This window comes from Hydra vulgaris, chromosome 07, assembly GCF_038396675.1.
Source record: "Hydra vulgaris chromosome 07, alternate assembly HydraT2T_AEP".
In the NCBI taxonomy this organism is placed as follows: Eukaryota; Metazoa; Cnidaria; class Hydrozoa; order Anthoathecata; family Hydridae; genus Hydra; species Hydra vulgaris.
In genome coordinates, this window is record NC_088926.1 from 34204784 (window position 1) to 34220301 (window position 15518).

The 15518-nt window shown below is 27.1% G+C and overlaps 1 protein-coding gene across 2 annotated transcripts in view; it reads left to right on the plus strand.

The window, feature by feature from the left end:
- The window catches only part of LOC101235783 (uncharacterized), an 81420-nt gene that overhangs the window by 49779 nt on the left and 16123 nt on the right, over window positions 1-15518 (plus strand). Inside the window, exons 12-18 of one of the 2 annotated variants that reach the window (XM_065801678.1) lie at window positions 5250-5443; window positions 6277-6364; window positions 10721-10869; window positions 10963-11248; window positions 11362-11531; window positions 13575-13712; window positions 14780-14954. In XM_065801678.1, the coding sequence (XP_065657750.1) occupies window positions 5250-5443; window positions 6277-6364; window positions 10721-10869; window positions 10963-11248; window positions 11362-11531; window positions 13575-13712; window positions 14780-14954 (1200 nt within the window). The remainder of the gene's footprint in view (window positions 1-5249; window positions 5444-6276; window positions 6365-10720; window positions 10870-10962; window positions 11249-11361; window positions 11532-13574; window positions 13713-14779; window positions 14955-15518) is intronic. The other variant, XM_065801679.1, reaches the window with a different exon arrangement.

Here is a 15518-nt window from a genome sequence, read left to right on the forward strand (position 1 = left end):
TAATTCCATTACAATTAAAGTATTACCTTTGCTTGCCTTTTTTGATAACTATATCTTTTATTTCTTTTAGTTGTTTTAAGGCTATCCTTACTTATTAAGTAATGTTATCCACTGATTGTACTTTGATTGTTTCGCTCAATTTTTAAAATGATTTCTTCTAAAAATGGTAATATTATAGTTTCTAATATGATAGTTTGGCTTTTTTTTAATTATGCTTATATTAGTATCATGTGCCAGTAATTGTATTTAAACAACCACACAATCTGTTAAGAATACTAAACTCTGCAAAATTCCACTTAATTGATAAAGAAGTAGGATTATTTAAATGTAAAGATAATTCTTGTAAAATATGCAAATTCTACCTTCAAGAAGTTAAAACATTTGCAACATCAAATGGTCCCATATGGAACATAAAGAGTCATATAACTTGCAATAGTAAAAATGTAATCTACTATTTAAAATGTTTATCTTGCAATATGAAAACCACATACACCGGAAAAACTAATAATTTGAGACTTCGTGCAAACGGACATATTTCTAGTTGTAGAACCGCACAATCAACAGATAGATTTGATAACCATGTTTATAATATACAATTATAGAACTTTTCTTCCAACTTTTTGTTTTTTTAAAACATTAACTCGAAAATAATAAGAATTTAATGTCCTATGAAAAATATATCCACAAAACATGACACTTTTAATTGATATTTCCTGTTTAAAATCAAATAAAAAATTGATTATAACAGTTATAAAGATTAAACAATGGATAATTATCGTTTCCTGTCCAAAAATAAGAAAATATTATTTTGATAACAAGAATAGCACTATTAATGATTTTTCGAAAAGCCTAAAAAATATTAAACTTAAATTTGGTGTATCTTCATTAAAATTGTTTTTGATTTACAGCCAGTCCACTTGGTACAAAATAAGGTTAAGAAATTCCATTTTCAGAAAAAACAATCCATAGAAGTAATTTCTTTTGAAACTTTAGTTTTGTGTGGTATTTAACTGTAGATGAAGTAGATTTTACATCACTAGTATAAAATATATAATTTCCATTGATACTCGAGTGATTTAACGTGAAATAAGACTCATTGTCAATGATTGGTTTACGATTTTTGAATTTCTGACACAATCGACTGCACTTAGTTCTAGCTGCTGCTTTTTGCTGGTCAGAGCATTTTGGAATCAGCATTTTTTTTCTTGATTTAATATTTGTTCTTTTTTTTAATGTTTTAATAATGTGTTGCTGAGTACAGTTGAGCTTTTTAGCTGCCTGTCGTTGAGAAACTCCGTCTTTATGGTCAAACATGAGTTTGAACTTTTCAATGTCCTTTGTCCTAGTCATTTTTTTAGCTTTTTCTCCACTTCCTTGAACTCTTTGGTACCCAGATTCACTTTCAGCACATTTAATTATCTTGTAGATAGTACTTTTAGGTATATTCTCAACTTTAAAGTGGTCATAAGTGAACTTTTTACCAGCATTTTTGTAATTTAAATAAAATTCATACACACGTTTTCTAATCTCTTCTTGTTTTGAATTTATTTTTTATTCATTTTTCTATAAAAAATAAAAACACATAAAATATTTAAAAACTAGAATAAAAAAACCTTCTAAAACAGTTTTCCTATTTTTTAAATCTTATTCCTTTAAAGAGATATGTCTTTAAATCCAGTCTTGTTTTTTAGTTGTCACCCATTATATATATATATATATATATATATATATATATATATATATATATATATATATATATATATATATATATATATATATATATATACAGTCGTCCCCCGGTTAACGAACTTAATTCGGAGTACGAACTAGTTCGTTATCTGAAAAGTTCGTTAACCGAAACGCGTTTTCCCATAGGCCGCCACTAAAAAATTTTTAATTGGTGGATTTTGCCGAAATAATGGGGGAAAAAATTCAAAAAATTGTCCAACTTGAAAGGTGAAATGATTGAAACCTGAGATTTATGCACTTTTAAAAATTGAAACAAATTGAAATTGTGCATGAAAATTGCTTGTCAAAGTTTTAGAAAAAACTAAAAATTGAACATGAACATTGCTTATCAAAAAATGAAAATTCAACAAGAAAATTGCTTGTCAAATTTTTACCAAAAAATTGAGAATTGAACTTGAAAAATGCTTGTCAAAATTTTACGAAAAAATTGAAAATTGAACATGAAAAATCCTTGTCAAATTTTTTACCAAAAAATTGAAAATTGAACTTGAAAGAAAAATCAACAAGAAAATTTCTTGTCAAATTTTTAGAAAAAAATGAAACAACAAAAGCACACCCAGCACAACCATTCACCTCCCAGGCTTCCATGACACTCACAAAACTGAGGGGGAAATGCTGGACGACGCGCCCGACCTTCACGCGCGTGTGCACGCCATTTGGCGGTCCCGGTTCGTTAACCGAGTTCCGGTTCGTTAACCGGGGGAGGATTTTGGGCAAACTTTCGGTTCGTTAACCGAAAGTTCGCTAACAGGGGGGTTCGTTAACCGGGGGACGACTGTATATATATATATATATATATATATATATATATATATATATATATGTATATATATATGTATATATATATATGTATGTATATATATGTATATATATATATATATATATACATATATATATATATATATATATATATATATATATATATATATATATATATATATATATATATATATATATATATAGATAGATAGATAGATAGATAGATAGATAGATAGATAGATAAAGATAGATATAGATATGAAGTAAAAATTTGTTTCTTGAGACCAGATTTTTTAAATCAGTAAGGGTTCAGACAAAGAAATACATATCTACTCAGTTTTAATCTTTAAATATGGAGACTAACAACTTTACTGAGGTATGTTCCTAGATTGATAACACTAATCAACAAGTATAAATCCCCTGAAAGAAAATTATGTGTTCTTCATAATTTCTGACCTAATTTCAAAACTGAAATACTCCTATTATGTCATCAGTACAGTGCTAAAGTAACTGACAAGTACTAAAGATTAATCTTAGTCAGATGTACATTAACACACAAAAGAGCATGAAATGTCAATTAGGCATTGAACAGTTTTTATCGAGGTCTTGGAAACTAAAAGTATTTTGAAGAGTTTTATTTGTAGCTTTAAAACAAATTATCTTAAAAATTAAATATTCCATCATGTTTAGATCAATGGGTTAGATATTAAATTCCCATGACTGAGATGTCTTGATAGAATCTTTTATTTTGTTCATCATTTACTGAAAAAGTCAAAATTTTAAAGCAAAAAATTCATAATGATTGATATTCTGCAATCCATTTTTAAGAAAGTTTTGATCATTTGTTCAAACATATCATAGCATTAATTAAATTGATGGTTCCTTATGAATTAGATTGTTATTATCTGTGCAGAAATATGCATTGTTCAATACCTTTCAATATAGGAAAAAATGCATTGAACTTATTTTTTCAAGTATCATGTTAGGAATTACTTGTTGTGCAGCAAGTATAAGGTAGTATGAGAGCATGTATGAGGGACCTAACTTTTATTCTTGTTATCAAAATCAATGACAAAGTAACTTTAGTTCTGAAGCACTTAGCTCAATCCTTTCTTGACCTCTTGTACGGAATTTTTTACAAAAAAAAACTGTCAGCTTGATTAATGCTTTACTTGTTCTATTTGTTAAAAAAAAATTAAAAAATTTTTTAATTTAAAAAAATTTAAAAACTTTTAGTTATTTAAAAGAAAAGATTTCATTGCAAACAGATTGATAAGCAATCTTTTGAGAAAAACAAATATATTAACAACATTATAAATTAACATAGAGATTACAAACAATTTAGACAATTACAAACAAAAAGAAACAAACAAACTTAATTCATAAGATTTACATTTTATAATGCAAAGCCTTAAAATGACTCAACTTTAACAGCTTTGAATTACAAAAGAAAAAAAATACAAAATAAGTTTTTTAACATAGCTCAGTACTTTTATTTCACAAAAAATATAAACAAAAGTTTTTCTGAAAGATTATTTTCCAATATGTAATCAAAAGAACAAATCATTTTTTCAAAAATTTCAGAATCCTGGACAATGAATCTGACTATAAAAGAGCAAAATGATACCAAACATCTCTTTTTTGTGTGTAATAAGTCAAAGGTTTTCAATGTATTCACTCTTATTGAAAGCTAAAATATCCATAAAAACCATACCAAAAAGCTGCAAAAGAGCATCAAAATGCAAGTGAGAAAATTAAAAAAGACAACATTCTGACAAAGCGGCTGGTATTAGGCATGGAGCTGTTAGCAATAAATATAAATATACAAAGCTGATTTGGCTTTAGCAAAAAATGCAAACCATTTGTAACTTCTCTAAACTCTACAAGTAAAGAGTGCCTTGAAAGGTGTTTTCTACCTTTTATACAATTAATGTTCCTGTAAGGTTTTGGCCTGATTTAACTAGCTGTCCTTGTGTAAAGGTAAAGTCAACACAGAGTCCTAGTGACTCATAAAGTGAAGAAAAGTTTGTGATAAGTCAAAGTTCTTATATCGCTTTGCAAAACTTGATATAGGGAATTAGTCTGAAAGTTAGTGTGCTTGCTTGAGGAGAAGAAGTTGAGTAATTTGAAATAGGTCAAAATATAGAATAATGAATGAATGAAATAGTGAATGAATACTCTTCGTGTAAAAATAACTTTAGTAATTTTTTTTTGTTAATTTAAAGCTCTTTAAGATGATTTATTATAACAGGATGCAAAAATGAGATTCAGTATTGACATCAAAATGAGATTCAATATTGACATCAAAATGAGATTCAATATTGACATCAAAATGAGATTCAATATTGACATCAAAATGAGATTCAATATTGACATCAAAATGAGATTCAATATTGACATCAAAATGATCAACTGTGTAGAATAAATGCATAAAAAAAGTTGGTTTTCAATATAACCTATAAAAAAGTTATATTGAAAACAAAAGTGTTTTCGATATAATCTTTACCTTAAGAGAAAAATTTATTTTTTGTTTTTGTGTTATAAAGTTCTAGTTAATATTATCAAATTTTATACTTGTATTTTTTTTGTAATATTTTTATTTTGTTTATGAATATTGGTGTGAAAAAAAAAGTTATATCAAGATATTTAGATTTATTTTAGTTTTAAAATTTACGCTTTTTTAGTAACTTTTTTTTTTTTTTAAAGTTTTTTCAATTATTAACACTTTTCGTTTACTTTAGACAAAAAGATTAGTTGTCTAGAAGAAACGGTCTCACCTGGATTAAATATTAGAGGTAGACTGCGAATCTCAGCTAGCGTTATTGTTAGTGTTCATGTTTCATTTAATGAAACAACTACAGGCTTCTTCATGCAGTGGGAAAAAAAGATTTTCTCAAAAGGGTTGATACAATTTAAGAAAGCGGAAGAAAAATATGCAAGTGTTGCATTAATTGTTTTTGTTATTATTTACAAATTTTTTTACAGAACCATTTGTTTAAAACAATATACAACTTATGCCATTTATATGCTTATTGGAAGTGTAACCCCTCCCCTGCTGGTCATGTATGTACCCTCCCCCTCCTGCTGCTCCTATAATTAGATAAATCATTTTATTTATGTACACTTTACTGTACGCTTTGTTGCACTAATAACTAGATAAATTGGCTGCTATAATCAAAATAAAATAAATTAAGTAAAAATAAAAACAAAAATCTTTTAGTCAATGTTACGATTGGCTGGTTTTTTAAAAACGCTCATGTTTAATGCCAATTTTAATGGCTAATTTCTATGACTGAATTTGTTTTTTTATATTTAAGATTTTTTATTTTTTAAATGTTGTTTGTTTTTTTTTAGATTGTTTTTTTTTTAATTTTTTTTATACAATATGTTAAATGAACTGATATTTATACAATGTTAAATGAATGGATAGGTGCTGCAGAATGTTTTTACATTTACTGATATAATTGCTCAGTGAAGTGTACATATTCTTGACTTTAGGGTTTAGGTTTCGGCAGGCAATTTTTTAATTAAAAGAAAAATTTTAAATGAAAATGAGTTTAAATATGGAAATGAAAAATAAAAAACTTTAGTTTTTTCTGGTCTTGCTAGCAGAGGGGAAAAAATCGATAATTGTTGAATTTAAAAATCTTCTTTATTTTAACGATAATCTTCTTTGTTTTGATATTATTCTTGTTTTTTTTTATCTAATTTTTTTAATTTTTATTTTGTTTTATCAAACTTTTAATCTAATTTTATCAATGTTTTTAGAATGATGGACCTATGTTAACAAGTTGGATTTGGAAAAGTCCCAACCAAGTTTCGAAAACTCATTTTATTTCTTATGTTGTTGCTATTGGTAACAATATTTTTTAAAATGTTTTTATTTGAAACAACACAAATATATTTTTTTTTAATCATATTATATATTGCTCAATAGTAAGCGACTGGGGCCAGGGTCGGGGCTAGGTTTAATAACACATAGCCATTACCAGGGCCAGGTTTATGATCAGGGCTGCATTAATATTGATAGATCCTACAAAAATTTTATCTTTAATTAAAATTTATGATATGAATTTTATTTAAAAACAATATTTTATAGTATCTATCAATTTTAATGCAGCCCCAGCCGGGTTTATGACCCGGCTTGTATTTATATTGGTAAATCCTATAAAAGTATTGTTTTTAATTATAACTCATATCATAAATTTCAATTAAAAATAACATTTTTATAGGATCTATCAATATTAATGCAGCACTGATCATAAACTCATCCCCGGTCGCGTCCATGTTTTATCAAACCTGGCCCCGGCCGAAACCCCCAGTCGTTTACTATTGCTCAACTTAATGCTCATTCATGCATATTTCCCCAGGACTCACGGCAGTCGTTACATCTGAGCTAATAACAAGAAAGAGTCGCAGCACTTATTTTTAAAAGAAAATTTGAACAAAAGTGTAAAAATTTGAACATAAGTTAGATATTTGCATATCTAACTTATGTAAACTTCAAATTATGTTAAAAGTTGTATCAAGTTTTACAGTTTTACTTTTACTTGAAATTTACATTGCAACAATATCTCCTTCATTTTGATTCATAGCATTTATTATTACATTCATAGCACCTTTAAGTTAAAATGCTCAATAAGTTAAAATTTATATGCATTGTATGCCTTAGTGGCAAAAGTGGTTAACTCTCTGCACATCCGAAGTGTATTGGGGGGGGGGGGGTTGAATTCTTTTGCTTGAACATTTAATTTTCTTTTTTAAATTTTTCTTATTTTCTAAAATACAAAATAAAATTTAAAGTTCTGTAGATATTATAAATATAACAAAAATAAAGATATTATATACTATAACAAAAAAGATAGAGAGAATTTTTCAAAAAGCTTAAAATTTTTAAAAACATCAAAACACCAGGAGAAATTTTTTGTATATGTTATGATAGAGATACTTATGTTATTAATGTGCTTATATTGCATATGATAAAGATACTTATGTTATTGATGTGCTAATGTTGCATATGATAGAGATACTCATGTTATTAATGTGTTTATGTAATTAGTTAAGCCTGCTAGTTTGACACATTAAAGAGACAACTTTCTTTCATATAGAAAAAAAGATTTTACATTTAAACTTTTATTTTCTTGAAAACTAATTAACGGGGCAAGGGTTCCTGTTATAAGCTGCAGGTGGTCTGTCCCAAAATGGTCCCTGTAGTAAGATGATCCTGAAAATCCCTATAATATGCTGTGGATGGTCTGGAAAAAAAGTTTACAAAAACTTAACAGAATAGAAATTAAGTTTCTTATAAGTTATATATGCATATGGTTATTATTATCCATATGTGTAGACCGAATTTAACTGATAGAGAAATTTGGATTTTAAAAAAAACATTTAATTGAAAGAGAAATTCTGACTTTTATATTGAATTTTAACTTATTATTTTAAAAATAAAAGTACATTTTTGAATAATAATTTTTTATATACCAATTTTATTTTTTTTTAATTTTTTTTCTATTAGACATCTTTGTTTCTAACAAGGCTGCAAGCAACCACTAATTAAAGTTGGAAGTTACTGAAAGAGAAAAGATGAAGATTGTAGAGCAAGATAATGATTGACGGACGACTTAAAGGATTGCAAATTAAATGAATCAGGAAAGCAAGATGAAGGTAGCAAATTCCAAAGAACTGATATTCGAGGAAAAAAACTAGACAAATAAGCATTTTTGGAGCACTTAGGAACAGTCACAGAAAAAGGATGAGACTTAATTGAATGACGAGTAACACAAGAATGAATTTTAGTAGATTTCACAAGAGATGCTAGCTCTTTAGTGTAGTGTCCATTATAGAATTTGTAGAAAAGAGAAAGAAAAACAACATTACAACTTTGTGATTATGGTGGGAGGTTGGCTGCAAGAGCAGGTCCAACTATGTTTACAATGTGTTTTTGCACCTTGTCTCAAAGAGAAAGAGCATCATTAGAAGATCCGCCCCATATATGGCAACAGTATTCCATACAAGCCCGGATTTGAGATTTATAGAGATAAAGATTAGAGTCCGGAGTAAGAAAGTGTCGAGCTCGATAAAGAGATGCAACCTTAGTAGATGCTAATTTTGCAACTGATTTGATATATGGTTTCCAAGAAAGATTGAAAGTAAGAGTTAATCCTAGAAGATGAAGAGCAGATGGCTCATAGAGTACATCACCATTCATAAATATAGGAAGATCTAACTTATTGCGATAACGATTGGCTGAAAAAAATTGACTTTTATCTGTATTGAAGTTCACCAGCCACTGTGAGCCTCATGCTGTAGCAGAAGTGAGATCCTTTTCAGGCTCAAATGCCCCCTCCAAGCAATCAGAGAGTGTTGGTTTCTTATCACAACAAGAATAAATGGTAGTATCATCAGCAAACAATGCCACCTTAGATGTGAGAGTATCTGGAAGATTGTTAATGTAAATTAAAAAGAGTATAGGGCCAAGGATAGAACCTTTAGGAACCCCTGAAGTTGCAGAATAAGAAGAAGAGTGCTGTCCATCGAGGACAACTTTTATACTACAATTGGAAAGGAAGGTTTTAATAATCTTAAAGATGTTGCCAGACAAACCATACGAAGAAAGCTTATGGAGAAGACCAACATGCCAAATTTTATCAAAAGCTTTTGAAATATCAAGACCAATGGCCTTAACCTCTCCACCTTTATCTGATCGTAATAACCAATAGGTTTTATCACGATAAAACCTATTGGTTATTACTGTTAGCAAATCAGCTGTAGAATGAGAAGATCGAAATCCATATTGATGGTCAGAAAATAAGTCATTAGATTCAAGGTAAGAAATTAAGTGTTTGTTAATTAAAGATTTAAAAGCCTTGCTTATGATAAGAAGAAGACTAATGATTCGGTAGTTAGACAAATCAGATCGCTTTCCAGAATTTTTGAAGATAGGGATAACAGATGCCGCTTTCCAGCAGGCTGGAAAACAAGACTCTGATAAGCACTTGTTGAATAGTTTTGAGAGTATAGATGACAGCTCTGGAGAACACTTCTGCAAGACAATAACAGGTATGTTGTCCGGGCCACAAGCTGTAGAAGAGTTTAGGCATGAAATTAGTTTAAATACAGAAGCTGGAGTAATACGAATGTCAAGCAATGGATCAATCTGTTTGTTGGCAATATCAGGTAGAATGCAACTAGTGGAATCAAGAGATGATATTGATAAAAAGTTTTAAGCAAACATTTCAGCTTTGTCTTTAGGTGAGGTGACAAACTCTAAACCATACAAGAGAGATGGAATTAAAGATCTGCCCTTATTATTAATACTATTAAAGATTCTCCAGAAGTCACGAGAGCCTAATTTTTGAGATACAAGATTTCATGACCTGAGAGTCATGAAATCTTGTATCTCAAAAGTAAAATCCATATAAAAACATTTTGTTTTTTAAACAGAAAATCCATAGTAGCAGAAAATATATGAAAATTGACAGTTATAAATGGTATTTTTGAAACATAACTTAAGAAAGCAAAAATCAAACTAAACATAAAAAAAAACAATTAATTGAAAGAGAAATTCTGACTTTTATATTAAATTTTAACTTATTATTTTAAAAATGAAAGTACATTTTTGAATAATAATTTTTTATATACCAAGTTTATTATTTTTAAGCTTGTTATTGACCATATTTCAAAACATGATAAAACACAAGTGAAACAAAGTAATTTTTTAAAACAAAAAACATATCTTTACAAAAAACAACCACAATTGGTGTTGAAAAAAAAATCTAATATCTAAAAATGAAGCAATAATTCTTTATGTTTTTAAACAAATGTTAACAGCAGAACATTACCAGCATTGAAAAATTTGGCCAAAGCCAAAGGCAAAATCAGCTTTGCCTTTCAGTAAACTCCATAACCTGAATTTTAATCTTCGGTCCTTATTTATGTGTGTATATATATATACACAACTATAAATGCCTGTTAAGATAACATCTCTGACTTCACACTAAAGTAGACTGCTGCTGGGGGGTTTAGTACATACATTGACTATCTTATAGCTTGCTGCCACAAAGTAGTACTGCTACATCAACTGAAGGTTTTGCAATCTTTTCTTTCATTATTCTTTGTTTTTCTCATCTTTTTATGAAAACTAGTATCAATTTGTTATCTAAATACTTTAAAAGTAGATATATATATTAAATATTTTTAATATTTATAGGAATGGAAATGAAAAATACAGAAGTTGTAGTTGAAAGGCGACTTGATGGTTTTCTTTATTTTTTATTCACAATGAAAGGAAATTTGTATAATGAAATAAATATGATAATGGAATATAAAGGATCCGAGAGACTGGATGATGATTTCAAGGCATAAATTTTTCTGTTACAATTACTCGTTAATCTTGCTTAAAAATGGTATTAAAAATAGGTTTTAAAGTTCTACATAAAAATATTTAATTAGGTTTCTGGCAGAGTTCTTGACATAAGGAAGTCAAAGGAATTAATTTCAACTCAAGTGGATGGAATTTTTCATAAGTTTTTTACTATGTTTAATATGCATGCAAAACAAAGTGCAGATATGTTGAAAAATGTAAGCATGCTGGTTGAATCTTTTGAGACCTCGCACTTTAGCTCTAGTGGGATACTTAATGAGCTGGTGATTAAATTAAAAGAATGTGAAAAAAAGGTCAAAGAAAATATTCTTTCAATTGAAACTGATTGCGCTGACAGCTGCTCAAGGAAACCTAGTTAGTTGATTGACATTTTAATACAAAAAAACATAGTATAATTATATATTTTTTTAATGAAATTAAGTGTTTGTTTCCAATTAAAATATTAATTATTAACATATTAATTAAAGTAGAAATTCCGATCGTAACTCAGCAAGATTTTAGCAGTAATGATATTGGAAATTTACAGATTCAGATTATGTCATCAAAGTGGGCAGTAAATGTATCATGTGTAGCTGCTTGTGAAGTTGAAAAAGGAATTGCTTTTAAAAAGTCTCAAGATTTTCTAATATCTGCTCGGGTGAGAAAAGGTTCTTTATATTTTTGTTTGTGTTTATGTGTTTATATGTAAATATATTTTTTTTTTGTTTTTAGTTTCTGTAAAATGTTTTGTGAATGCGGAAGTTATAGAGTCTTCATTTACTACACATAATTTTTTTTTTGTTTAATGTTCATCTTTTTACACTTGTGTAGCTTGAATTTCTTTGATGGTTTTCATTATATCAATTTCTTATTTAATTTTCTTATTTAATTATGACATTATGGAAAAGTTAAAGCAATTTGTCACAACCATGGGTGTCCTTCCTAGCTTCCATGGATATTCAACCATGAATGTCTTTCTTAACGATGTTTTGTTGATCAGTATTTTTATATTATTAACTAATCCATATTCACCACAACTTAAAAATTACTCTTTTTTTTAATTACAATCAAGTTATAATAATACATTTTGGTTACTATGGTTACTATATACACTATACTATATATATGTTATGTGTATATAGTATATACACTTCTGTATATATACTATATACACATAACACTTAACAGTATAGAGCTCACTTTTTTTCTAAAAGGCTTTTTTTTTTTAAATTCTATATATAAGACTTTTTTTGAAAATTGGTGATTGTGTCTCCCTACTTTGAAAGCTGTGTCGTTTGCCTTGAATATAACTAACCATGTTTTATGTTAATGCAATTATAGTATAATAAGTTTAAAGAATTAAACTTGGACAAATAGTGTTTTCCGATTGTTTTTTTATTCAATCGTCAATTGTGAAACAAACAATTAATGATTGAATTTTTTGATTTTTATTTGAACTTCATATACTTAGGAATTTAGGATATTTATTTGATATTATTTAGGAATTTAGGATATTTATTTGAACTTCATATACTTAGGACTATAGGAATTTTGTTATGCTGCTATTGGTGTAAGTAGCACCAGTAACCATTGTTTTTGTGATATTTGTTTTCTGAAGTCTGAAATTTCATGAATTTTTTTTTGTCCAAATGTACAATTTATGATACTATAATAATATTTTAACTATTTATTTTATATTTATTTTTACTTATCAAAATTTATTTTTATTTCTACTTTTTTTCTAAATTTTTGGTCACTTATTAAAATGGGGAAGTGATTAGAATTGATTAGTAATTACCTCATAGACCCATTAAGTAATTTTGAGTAATTACAAACTCTTGAGTAAAAGTATTTAAGGAGTTTAATTACTTGATGAGTTTCTACTTGATACTTGATACTTCTTGATGAGTTTCTACTTGAAACTTGATACTTCTTACTTGATGTCTTTAATTACTTGATGAGTTTCTAAAGTTATCCATAAAACAAATTTTTATTTTTACTTTAACATCACTCTGTAAATTAACAGTCTGTTAAAGTTGTTGTTAAGGAAAACATCATCTGTCAGTAACCAAAAAAAAAACTTATTAAATCAATATTTATTAAATTCTTGATAAATTTTTGTTGATTTTGATTTGATTTTACCTTATCCCAAAATTTTTCTGTTTTTATATCTGAAATGACTTTGTATTTTAAAATTGACAGTGGCTTTGTATTTTAAAATTAACAATGGTAGTATGAATAATTGTAGTATAAATATTGGTGGGTATGATTTCATCCTAAAAATTAGGAAAAAAAAGTTCTTTTTCAAGAATAGCTATAATTCTGTTATTTAAGGAAATGAGTTTTTTGTTTTAAAAACATTTCCTAATACACCATTAAAAAAAAAAGTTCTTTCTTGCAGTGATAAAAAGATATTTGCTCTCAAGAATTTTTCAAATAAAAAAATAATCTATGAACAAAAAATGGGTAATATAAAATTGCATGAAAAAGTTATGAATTATGAAATATACCATGTGTATCAGTTTTTTTTCAAATTTAAAGAACAAAATTAGTTTAATAATTATAAAAAAGTATTTATAAAAATTTTTAATGGTAGTAATGAAATGCACTTCAATTATATTATTATTTATGCATTATGTATTATTAAATTATGTTTAAATTTTGTAGAAAAAGAAGAATTTTATAATTATTTCTTTTTCAGAATTATTATCCGCAATATGAAAAACAAAAGTTACTGCAGCTTAAGTTGGAGAAATTTCTTACAATGGCACGCAGTATCAAAAATATTTCTGAAAATACAAGAAGTCGATTTGAGAAAGAATCTCGTAAAGCCAACAAGGTTACACCTTATTGAGTTTTATAATCTTTATAATACATATAATTTATATATGTTTTTTTATATTTATGTATCAATATTTTTAAATATACATGCAGGCCTTGTTACGAGATTTCGCTGCGTAACAAAAACGTAATGCATTTCAAAGTAACTCAACTCAGCAAATATATTTTGTATTGTTAGAAGTTATATTGCGTCACTAGCTTCTTTTCAAGTACCGCATTGTAATTAAAGTTATTTATTAACACGTTAAAAATCGAACAGACAGTTTTTTTTTCTCACTATAACAAAAGCTACAAATAAAATCTAAGTTCCTATTTGAAAAATCATTTTAATAATTTTTTTCAAATATGAACTAAATTTTATTTTGAAAAAAATATTTTTTTCATAAAATGTAAAGTAATGTTTGTTTATTTTCTTATGATTTTAGAGTTAGTTTTTGGTTATTTTATTAACTGTTAATAAATTTTTTCTTATTTATTTTGTGAACTTTTTTTAATAGTGTTTTTAAACAATAAAGAGTTTTATCAGTTACCAATAACATATTGGCGATCATAATTTATTTTCATAAATTAAACAAACGTCATTAAAATTTTACGTTATTGAATTGACAATAAATAAAATATCTTATTAATAAAATATTTACATCAAAATAAATCGTTTTTAAACTATTATGACAAAAAAATAATTTATATATTTAAAAGGAATTTATATATTTAATTCCTTAAGATAAAACTTAAAACACTTTATTTTCTTTAACTAATTTTTAACAACAACAAAAAAATTATTAAACAAACTGTTTCTTTAACAAAAAATCTATTAGTTTACAATTGGGGTTAAATGTTTTTACTTACGACTTTATTTCTTCTGAATAAACGTCACATAAATGATATCAAAAGATAATTTAAATATTGTAAAAGATAAAAAATTTTGCATAACGCAAAACTACTGAACGCGTAGGCAAATCGCCTTTTCGCAGGCGAAATGCAAGCTGCGTAACGCTTCTTAACAAGCCCTGACATGTAAATTAATTTTTTTTTTGTTAATTAAAAAACCTTAATTTAATTTAGCTTGTAAAAAAACATGAAGAAAATGTACACACAGATTGGTTTGAAATTCATGATATTTTTATACCTGAAGTTGCTGTGTCTACTCTCAAAAGAAAACTACCTTGTCTAACATTTAGGCTGAGATTTAGTTTATATAAAGAAATTAAAGAGCTGAATGAATTAGTTTGTTTAAATGGTAAGTAAATAATAGAATTATTATGTGTAAAAATTTTTGAAAAAACAATCATTTACATATAGATCACTTTCAATAAAAAATTGCTGTTGTTCTACAAAAACTTTGCTTCTTTAAACAGAACAATAGCAATTTGAAATTTGTGTATTTTTAAGTAAGTTTTTGATTCGTATGAATACTGAGCATTCCTGAACTGCAAAAATTGTCCAGAGGGTTCAAAAATTTTCCATAATAATTTTCAGGAAACTTTTAGAACTTTCAAGAAACTTCCAACTTGTTGATTTTTTGACAGTTTGAGAACAATGTTCTTAAACTGTCCAAAAGTAAGACATCCAAGTATAATAGCACAGGTGACTCAAACCATCATTTGAAATTGTATTGTTGGTAAATAAAGGAATAATAAATCGTATTTGAAGACCAATTACTTAATTTGCTTGGCATCAAGAAGTTGTTTGCATCCAGCAGATGCATTTTGCTATGTGTATGGACCATTTGTAAAGACAATGCCAAAAAAGTATTCAGTAGAAGCAAATCAAAAGGGCTACAAGGCATAGCTAAAGATGCCTG